Source organism: Buceros rhinoceros, unplaced genomic scaffold (assembly GCF_000710305.1).
Source record: "Buceros rhinoceros silvestris isolate BGI_N320 unplaced genomic scaffold, ASM71030v1 scaffold23346, whole genome shotgun sequence".
Lineage (NCBI taxonomy): Eukaryota > Metazoa > Chordata > Aves > Bucerotiformes > Bucerotidae > Buceros > Buceros rhinoceros.
In genome coordinates, this window is record NW_010417250.1 from 15,001 (window position 1) to 25,538 (window position 10,538).

At 52.2% G+C, this 10,538-nt stretch overlaps 1 protein-coding gene across 1 annotated transcript in view; it reads right to left on the reverse strand.

Annotated features, from left to right (window-relative positions):
- LOC104495210 overlaps positions 1–9,941 on the reverse strand; it is a gene marked incomplete at its 5' end in the record, with an annotated part of 10,977 nt that extends 1,036 nt beyond the window's left edge. Inside the window, one exon of the mRNA XM_010138150.1 lies at positions 9,523–9,941. Within this exon, the coding sequence (XP_010136452.1) occupies positions 9,523–9,941 (419 nt within the window). The remainder of the gene's footprint in view (positions 1–9,522) is intronic.
- Between the last annotated feature and the right edge of the window lie 597 nt (positions 9,942–10,538).

Sequence of the window (10,538 nt, forward strand, 5' to 3'; positions counted from 1 at the left end):
AGTGTATTGTAGCCACACCAGGGCTTCAAACCCTCCACGGGCAGCTGTGGAGCTATGCTTCTGGCAGCTCACCAGAGCTCCAGGATGTTTCTCTGAGCTGACCTGGCCACTCTCACAACCCTGGAGGTGACCAATCCCCCTCCCAAATTCAGTGGTCGCTGCTGGATGGTGGCATGACCGACACTGCCTGCAGCATGAGGGGCTGCGCTGCAGTGAAGGCAGATGGTGCTGCTTCCCAAGTATCTATTTTCTTTTAAATCTGGCGTTTTGGGTGGTGAGGCCATACTCAGTCATGGTGGGGAGATACCAGCAGTGAGAACACCAAAGCTGGAGTAACCCAGGTGAGGGAAGCAGGAGCAGGCTGCGGTGGGCAGTGGAGCACCAAGACCCCTCTGCTTCAGCTCTGCTCCCAAAATAAAGTGGAGACGACTGTCAGGAGGCAGACAAAAGGACCAGCCTGGTGTAGTTATTTCTGACGGACTCCACCTACTCACCAATAGATTTTTCTCAAGAAATAATGTTTCTCTACTTTGTGGCAAGTGCTGTTTTCTGTCCCCATGAGGCATTTCAGTTGCAGCTCTTTGGTGAGGACACAGGCTGCCTGGCAGAGCAGGACCAGAAAAACACAGCCACGGTAAGACATTGCCTTTTTTGTGGGCTGCGGAAAAAAGTTTTGCAGCAAAACCAAGGCTGAATGATGGCAAATGCTAGGGTGGGATCCCAGGTGTGAAGGGAGATCTCATTTCTTGGGTCACCACTGGTGTCCAGACATTGCTGCAGGTGTGAGAAGACAGATGGGAATGACCTGTGGTCCTCCCTGTGCTTGGTGTGTGCACTGTAGGCTGTGTGTTGGGCCCTTCTGAAAGCCCCAAAGCTTCCCCTTCTTGTTTGAAGAAAACGCAAAAGTTTTGTGATTTTTGCAATGCAATAATTGGCTTTCTTCTCCAGCCTGAAGCCACTTGTCCACACCATCTCCAAGGGTGACGGTCATGGCTTTCAGGGTGATGCTCATGTTGGGGAGCCAGGGTGAGCGTCCACCCCCGCCATGGGAGACAGGCAGGGAGTGGAGGGGTTGTGCTCCATTGTCAGCATGGGCTGGCTGGAGATGGGTGAAGGCTCCAAGGAGGAGAGATCTCCCACCACACTGGGTGTAGGAGATGTGTCCACAGACTGACAGTTTTGTCTTGTTTTTCCCTTTTTGTTCACTTTCATCACTGTGCCAGTGGGGTCCGCCAGTTGTGCAATGGGAACGGCAGGAGAAGAACCACCACAGACTCTACAACTACCGTGGTGCTGGCAAGAGTGATTGAGGAACTCAGTGAAGATGTGGCCCAAAGGATTTTGGGGAGCTCTGGGTCTGCTCTGAGTCCCAGATGGGGCATTTAGCTTTCACTTGCATGGTCCACAGCCCCCATCAGAGCCTGGGCTCCCCATCACAACCCTTCCCTGAGGAAAGCGGCCAAGCCTGGAAGGCTCATTTAGGTCTTTTTTCCTTTATAACCTCCATTTTGCTTGGATTTACTGCATTTAGACCAAAGCCAAACACTCCACCAGCTGCTTCTTGGCCTGTTCTCGCAGCCCAGGCTGGGTCCAGGCCAGCTGGACCTCCCCCTCCTGCCCCCAAGACCTCCCAGGCTCACAGCAGCCCCCGCACAGCTGCTTGGCGTGAGGAGGAGCCGGAAGGCAATAACAAGATTGCCTCCCGCAAATACTATTAAAGGTCTCGGCTTGCCTTCCTTGACGTCAGCTGTAAAACTCCAGTGGGAGCAAGGGCTGGTCTCAAGAAAAGAAGGGGAATAATCTGTAGAAGAAGGGGTGACGGGTCTCCAAATACCCTGGCACCCATCGGGTGAGGGTTACTGTATGCCGTGGGAAGCAAAGAGCACAGCTTTGCACACCCTGAGCAAGGGGAAGTGGTGTTTGGTGGCCAGGCCATGAACTCTTGGGGACACTAGCAGGCACCAGAAGAAGCAAGAGCTGGGCATGGCACTGTGGCAATGTGGTAAAGGCAGAAACACAGAGGATGGGTGTTTCTGGAGAGTGCTGGGGGGCTCAGCCAAAGCCATTTCCACAGGAAAAGGGTCACAGTGCATTGTCACCAAAGGGGATGTGGCTGGCTGGGACACCCGGGGACTGCTTTCCTCATGTGAAGCTGCTGCAGTCTAATTCCCGGGTAAGAGCGGGCTGGATTGTACACGCTAATCCGAACCGCTGCTTCCCTGGGAATTATTTCTGGAGCCTGCTGGATCTAATTACCCAGTAATCTGCAGGAAGATGTAATTAGGCTGTCATTAGAGGGTATTTACTGCAATGCCTTTATGATTTGACTGTGTAAGTAAGGAGTGAAGTAATTACACAATTACACGTTATTTGTGGCCATTTATGGCCTGTAACTTCAGTGTGTTGCCACGTGTGGAAGGGGGGAGTGAGGCCCCATGGTGCTGGCAAAGGAACTCCTGCCAGCAGGACCCTGGAGAAAGAACCATAAAAATGTCAGCGCCCTCATCTCCCCTGCCAGCCACCACAGGCTGGTGCCATCCCAGCTGTGCACAGTCCTCCCCAGCTTCTCACTCCAGCTCCTCTTAGCCTGTGGGTGAGAAACTGGGGTCCCTGGGGTCCCCCATGGGATGTCTGGGGAGACACAAGGAGGAGGGGAGAGGAGGCTTGCACATTTTTGACCCCAGTGGGATTAAACCTTGCTCTGATGCAGAAGGACCTTTGCAGGGGATGCGATGTGCAACCTCACATCATGCACGAGCAAGTTAGAAACCTCAAATAATGAACCCTGCAGGGGGTTGTAGACTGACCAGGAGCTGAGGGATGGTGGTCACCGGCTGGAGGTAGCATTACAGGTTATTTCTCTCTCTAGCCCTTACATCTGGCAAGGGATCTGCATGAGCGACAGAAAATGGACACAATTTCCACATAGAGGAAAACAAAATCCTCTGTTGGAGCCAAGTCCACATTTGGGTTCACACAAGCTCCTGCCAGAAGGTAAGCAAAGTCAGACTGCATCCGATAGACCAGGGACACCCAAGGGCAGAGCTGAGGCAAGCAGGGGTCCCACAGTGTGCTCCTGAGGCAGTGGCACCCCCAGATCCAGGACGGTCATGTTTTGGAAGTAAGGAATAGCGTTGCCTGCCCCTACCCGCCCCTGGAAGACACTCATAACACGTCCTGCAAAATCAGGGCATGGACAAGGGCATGTATGAATGGCTCAGATAAAACAGAGGGACAAAGTGACTTTCTTGACCACGCTAGGGGAGCAGCATCCAACACAGAGACACCTCTCTCCACTTGCTGGTGCTGTCGAGGCTCACCGTGCCTGCTGAGGTGTTGCAGGGTGAAAGGTGAGATGAAAAGCACTGAGATGGGATGAGATCGATATGGAGCAATTGATCCAAAGCAGCTGGGGAGAGGAGATAGGGTAGACTGGGTACATCAGAACCTGCAGAATAGCATCTCTTCCTGAATAGCAGAGTGACATGGTACAAAGTGCCCCTGCACCCCCCTGGCTCCACCAGAGTCTTCAACAGCATCCCTGAAAGCAGGACCCTTGGGATGTGCTGTGGGTTTGGGGGCAGAAAAACAGTGCCCAGATTTCCCAGTGTGTTTCACCCCTCCTCATAAGAGCAGAATGAGGGATGGTCCTTGCTAGGAAACCCCTCACAGGGCAGGCGTTAGGGAGCAGCTTCCTGCTGCCTGCATGCACAGGGATGGTCTATGCCCAGTCTCATCCCAGTACGGTGGCCACTTCCTCTGCATTCACTGGTGACAGGGTGAGATGTCCTCAAGGCACTTTGGCCACTGGAAAAGAGATGTCTCTAAGAGAAGAGCAGAGGGAGGTGGGAGAAAGGGATGAAATTTAAATGCAACCCCGTGAATGAGATGCTCACACTCCCTGCTGAGATGGAAAGAAGCAACGGAAGGGGAAATGTTAGAAGAACCATCAAACTCATGCTCTAGTTTTATTTGCTTTAAATGGAGCTGGGTGTGAAAACGGCTGCTAAAAAAGCCCTTCTCCCAGCAGCAGGAGCAGAAGCAACTCTTTCTTTGAAACAGGTCCTGACCCAGCAATTGCCTCGTGCTCTGTAGCAAGGCAGGACCAGCTCTGGCCAAAGCATTCCCGATGGACATGAGTTCAAGGGTATTCCTCATGTGTTGGAGACGATGCAGCAGTCACAGCTGGACATCAGATCTGTCTCATTTGCAGGACAGACTCTGCTTATCCGTTAGCAAAATCAGCAGCTATCTCCCTGGAGATAGCTGGAAAAATCTATGCCCGCCTCTGGCAATAGTAATTTGTTAGCAAGAAGCCCCCCTTTCCCTCCGGATTCACATCTTTCTAAATGAACCTGCTGTTGGAGTCTGTTCTTCCTTCCCTGTTTTGCAGAAATTTCTCAGGTTAGCCAACATGGTTGAGTCAAAAACTGCTCTGCATCGCCAGCAACATGAGCACACTGCTCTGCTGATGGACAGGGAAGGACACTGTCCCTCTGCAGAGCTGTTACCAGCATGAAGGGTCTGGTGGGGAAAGGGGGTGACATGGAAAATGCATTCAATTAATTGTTATAGTCTCCTAAAATTAGCTTCTCTGCACCAGTATAATCCTGGACCAAGCCTGCATTTGATCCTAGTCCCGTCCGCCAGGCAGGATTGCTGCTCCGGAGAGTGAGTCTTGGAGAGGTGATGACTCAGGGGTGGTACATGGGAGGCAGGGATGCTCCTGGGGGTGATTAGCTGCTTTCTGCACCTTTCAGCAGTAGACATTTGCGACAGAGGCAGAGTGAAGATGGCCAGAGGGTGAGGAGCTGTGGTCTCAGCTCAAGGAAGACCAGCACTTGCAGAGGAGTAGGAGGGCGTAGCTCTTGACCCAGGGTCCTGACATAGCCCACTGCTGGTCCATGCGATGGCAGGAATGGAAATGCCACTGTGGGTTGGTGCAATTTCAAGGCCAGCTTCAGATGACTCCCAGCAGCTCATGCCAGGAACCATCCCACTGCTGGGGCTTTGTGCTTCACAGGTTTGGCTGTGAAAGAAGTTGTCCTGGAGTGGGGCCACTCCTGCCTGCTTCTCTCAGGGCCAGACCTGTGGTCACTTGTCTGGCTGACAGCCACAGCCCACAGCTGTGGTGATGCCAGGGTGCCTGAAGGGATGGGATATCTGCCCATTATTACAGTAGCTGGGAGTGGGAATGAACCTGGTGAAAGCCACATTATGGCAACTGCTGCTAGACATAATTACCCCTAAACCAGTGGCTACAGAAACCCTAATGCACCCCCATGCATCAAAAGGGAAACTGAGATAGGGGGGTTAGTGTGAGAGGTGGGTTAGCATCGAGGTGGGGGAACTGAAGGGAACCTGACACGGTCTTTTTCCATAACTTTGGGAAGCAAATGAATCATCCTCAAAACAGAGCCCAAAAAGAAGACATAAATCCTCTCTAATGGGCCTGAGATGCTATCTGAAATCCCTGCCATGGGCTGAATTATCCTAAGAGCCCTGCGGTTCTGCGTGGGAGCAATTAAAAGTGGATCCAGTCCCTGCAGGATCACTCAGCAGCTATTTTCAGCAATGATACATTCACGCACAGTTTCTAAAGAAGCCTGAAATGTGGCGTGTGGTGATAACGCTGAAAAATAAAAAAACAGCCGGTGGGTCAAAAGGGCAAAGAGAAGAAAGACCCCGCTCCAAGAATGGCTTAGAGTTTTGAGCAGTCTCAAAGCCATTGACCAGCACAGTCCCACCAGCATCAGCGAGCTTGTCCTGTCTTAACCCCACTGCGCAGGAAAAGTTTCCTCAAGGTCTCCTCCGGAGATTAGCAACGCAGAGGAGACCTTAGCTGCAACGGGTGACACCGACAAAGGTCTTCCTGCAAAGCATCAGCTCCCACACACACCAGCAGACCCTTCCATGTGGTTCCTGCACAGGCAGCGAGATGCTTTCCTGGGGACCACATGCGCCTCAGTCTCCATGGCAACAGCTTTGTTTCCAGTCAAACTTTTTTCCCCCCCTTTTTGTCCTTTTTTTTTTTCCTGTGTTTAAATACGGGCGATATTCAGTGAACTGCTGGGGATGGAGGAGGGAGGGCGGGCTGTTTCCCAAGGATTGCAGTAATTAGGTGCTTCGTACGTTGGCGACAGGCTTGTCATTTGCCCAGCCGGCACTTCGCCGCAGCGCCGTCGCTGGCAGCTCTCCAATGCTCCCCAGTTAAGCCGCTTTCCAAATGCTTTGACCCAATTTATCTTAACTGGTAACCAGGTCTGCGCTGTGCTCACACAGGAGCCTTCCTCCCACCTTGGGTTGCTCACATCCATCCCCAAGCAGAGATGTCTAATGAGTTCTAGGAAAGTGGCGAAAATGAGACTTTGACAGCTCAGAGCAAGCAGGGAGAGACTGGAGAGAAATTGAGGTGGTTTGGGCTCTCCTTAGCCAGGTCTCTTCAGGTAGAGCTGAAGAGAGGCTCTTTCAGAGCCCTCTTACCCCTGCCTGGGGAGGCTCTGGGAGATGAGGACAGACAGGATCTGCACCGTGGCTGAAGGGGAACTGTCTTCCTCCTCTCCAACACCGCATCTTTCTCTCTCCTCCCAATGCAGCCTCCCGTTTTCCACTCCTCCCCACCCCACTGGGCATCGCAGCAGCATTCATCTCCCCCCAGGGACGCCTGGACAATCTCTAATTGAATTTTTAAGAAGCAGCAGTAAGAGAGAGGTGTCAGTGTCTCAAATACCTGTTGAGATTTCACAGGGGGAGAGCTTGGCAGCACTCTAAGAGCCCCTCTACCATCCTGAACAGAGCTCAGCACCCACTTCTTGTGGCTCCCGCGAGCACGGGGCTGGGTAATGCTTCAGCTCCCCCTGGTCATGTCCTACAAGATGTTACTGAGGAGTCCAAATCATCCTTAATGTCTTCAAGTGACTGTTTAAAGTAGCGATTAACTATTCACACTTTAATCTCCCCAAAACAGGCTCCAGCCCTTTGGCATCTTATTTCCATCTCTTTCTGTGTCCTTCTAAATATGATTAGCACAGAAATGCTGATAGTGGAGGTTGGAGCTGCTGCCGAACATATAAATCCAGGCGTTGTGCTAAAGTGGCTAATAGGCCAGCTTCTTATTTACTATCCCTCAGTCTCTCTGTCCTGTCCCTGAAGTCATTTTATGCAAACTCATTCAGATGAAACCTTCTCTTTAAAGGCTGCTGCTTGGCAGTGTTAATAAACACAGTCTCATCTGCTCTCCTCCGAGGACCAGCTCATTTTAAGTGTGTCAATGGTGTGAAGATGGGCCCAGAGTGCTAAACAGGATGAGCTGGAGGCAGCCTTTGGCACTGAGGGGTGCTGCTGGAGCTTGGGAAATGCTTTGTCCTCTCTGTCTGGACGGAGCAGAAGCTCACTTCTGGATTTCTGATCCTAACTCAGAGAGATGTTACCTCCATCCAGGGCAAGGAGGATGCTCTGCCCTCAGTGAGCGCTTTCATCTGGGAAAGAGCTTCTTTCAAAGTGGGAAAAGCGGGCAGACCCTGGGGCTGTCCCTGCGCTTGTCCAGCCCTGGGACAGCTGCAGTGCTGTGAAAGGCTGTGGAAGTCCCTCTGCAAAGAGCTTTTCAAGGGAAGGGGCACCCTGCTGACCTCGACCCATACAAAGGCAAAAGCAAAAAGTACCCAAGGTCACCAGGGAGTGTTGGTGCTGAGCTGGAAATAGCATGGCAGGGGCACGGGTGCCTCCGACCAAGGCTTTAGCTTGTCGCTCTGCCAGGGGAGGCACAATACGGTGTGGATTTTGCCCCTGCTTTGCAGCACCCACCCAAGGAGTGGTTTTGAGCACCCTCATCCATGCTCATGGACCCCAGCAGTCAGGGAGGGCTGTCTGCTCCACGGGGTCACTGTGGCTGGACTGGCTCCCACATTGCGGGTGGTTTCTAACCTGCTCTGACCTGGTCCTTTGAGCACCTCAGGGCAAAAGCCTGTATATTTTTAGGTGCTCTCCCTGCTGCCTACCTTTGTGGGGAAAGCAATGCTAGGTCAGATGAGCAGCAGAGCCCGGAGATGTTACAGCCCCAGCAAGCTCCTGATTAAGTGTTATATTTAACACTTTAAGACAGTATCTGTTCCCTTCCAGCTGGGGTGAAGAAAGACTCCTCAGCAGCTGCTCCCTGACGTTTCCCTGGCTAAGCCTCATACAAGACCCCAAGCACTGCTCCCTGACAGGAGGTTCAACCTTTCTCGCCCCAGACACCTCCTCCTCAAAGACTCGTGTCCCAGATCTGCTAGTCCCTGACCAGTTGTGACCCCCTGCCTAAGGGACTAGTCTGGCTCTCCCATCAGCAAGGCATGGGTGCTGCCTGTCCCACCAACACCCGTCAGAGTTTTGGCTAGTGTGTTATCTCCTGCATCCTGGGAGCAGGGAAATAAAGGGGAATAATGAATGAGCACGTGGATTTTGCTCCAGGTGAGTGTTATCTCTCTCCCACTGCAGCGACAGAGCCTGCAGGGCTTCATCCCTGGCTGGGGAGCAGGCTCAGAGCACGGGGTGTGCAAAGGGATTTCAGCTCCGCTCCCCAGTAGAGGACATTGCTCCCCAGAGCTTCCGGGGGGCTATGCACATCTGCAGGAGCCAGGAGCTTAAACCCTCTGTGGATCCCTCCTGGCTCCCCGTCCAACCTGGAAAACAGCCACCAGCTCCCTGCAGAGAGTCCTGTCCCTCAAAAGGGCATGACGAGCTGGCTGCTGGGATGTGTGGGCCAGATGTCATGGGGATACAGAAGGGAACTGGCACATTTGCACCCCCAACATCAAGAGCAAGAGTATCACTGAGGGCTTGTCATGAGCAACGAAGAGCCTCTGCCCGCACCTCCATCTGCTCATGGTGGCTGCAGCCAGCAGTGTCTGTGCTCTTGTCCCCGATAAGAAGGGACCTCCTTCATTAGCAACAGGATGAAATGAAAGAGTTGGGAAGCCAAACACACTCTTTGGGCTGTCATCATCTAGATTAGTTGCAGAGGCTGTGGTGGGTGTGCTAGGCGCTGTACCAACGAGCCAGCCTGCTGACATGTGTTCGTGGATTCACTGGTGTCTGATAAGGGGTTAAGCTCATAAGGCAGCTTTTCTTTCACAATGCACTAGCAGGTTGTTATCCTGTGCTTAGGTATCTGTTACCATGAAACTTTTCATTTTGGAGACCTCTAATTCAAGCTCAGCTGAAACTAGCCAATGGATTTTACAATCATTTGGCAGCAAAGACTCATGCACATACACGTTTATACACGCAAGCACACACAGACAAGCCTCATTTCTTTAGGAATGGGGCTAAACCCAAGGATTTTCTTTGGAAAGCTGATCAATGTACAGCTCAGTTTGAAGAACCCGCCACATCAGATAAACTAATACTCTTGTAAATGTGAAAGGATCAAGGTTTGGTCTAAACCCCATCCAAACCAAAGGAGAGATGCCAGCCAGCATGTCCAGGCTGTGCACCAGGCTCTTTCTGACCACATGCACACAATGCGTGAGGCCCGTAACTCACCTACGAAGTCGTAAATTAGGTCCTTGATGAGATGGCCGACGATGGCGTATGCCACTGCCACCACCACCAGGGCTGCCATCAGAAGGTAGAGAACAGCCTTGGGCAGAGGAATGGCGTCTCGAGGAGGGGGTTTGTACTCCTTGTAAAGTTGGTCATTGTCTGAGTATGAATACTGGAACAAGTGGTCCAGGCCAGCTGTGAAGTTGCTGGAATTCATGGACTGGCTGTTGGACAAGTAGTTGTCCTGCTCGGGGTCCTGGAGGACACTCACCACCGAGCTGGTGGTGGCTTCCACTTGCTGTACCAAGTTCAGAGTCTTGTTAACGCTGGGGAGGATCTGTGAGAGGAAAGTGCTCCAATCTTTGATGGCACTGATGTTGCAAATAATCATAATTGCAATGAGGAAAAAGATCTCAAAGCTGAAGAGATTTAAAAGGGAGAGAAAGAGGTGAGAATTGCCGTGCTTACACCAAACCATGTACCGCAAACTGGGCAGAGATGATCTCGTTGGGGCAGGTTTCTCATTTGCAAATTCTTACATGATCCGGTAGGGATGCTTCTGTGGTATGCCGGTCCTCACTTCTGGAAGTGCCCACAGCAAACCCCTATGGGCATGAAGTTCCTTGGGAAAAAATAGGTGCTGGAATGATTTTGACTGATATCATTTTTGTTCCTCAGCCGTCTCTCCCTGACGGTACTCACTGATGAAAGCTGGAGAGGCAGGGTCTTGTAGGTATTTTCAGTCATCTGGAAAAGAAAGATAAATTGCCTTTCTCCAGCTTCTTTTCACAGGTGAAGGTCCTTGGAGAGGCAGAAACCCCTCTTGGCCGTCCCCCAGACTCAGCCTGGGCAGCAGCAGGTGCAGGGTGTGCGGTGCCGTACCGCGACTCTCCCCGTAACGCCGCCTGAAGTGTCCGCAGAGGAGAAATGTATATTCAGAACTCACGAAGTTCAGCCGCTCCCAGTGTGCAACAGAGCCGGCGGCACACAGCTCCCAGCCACGCCAGCACGCCCTT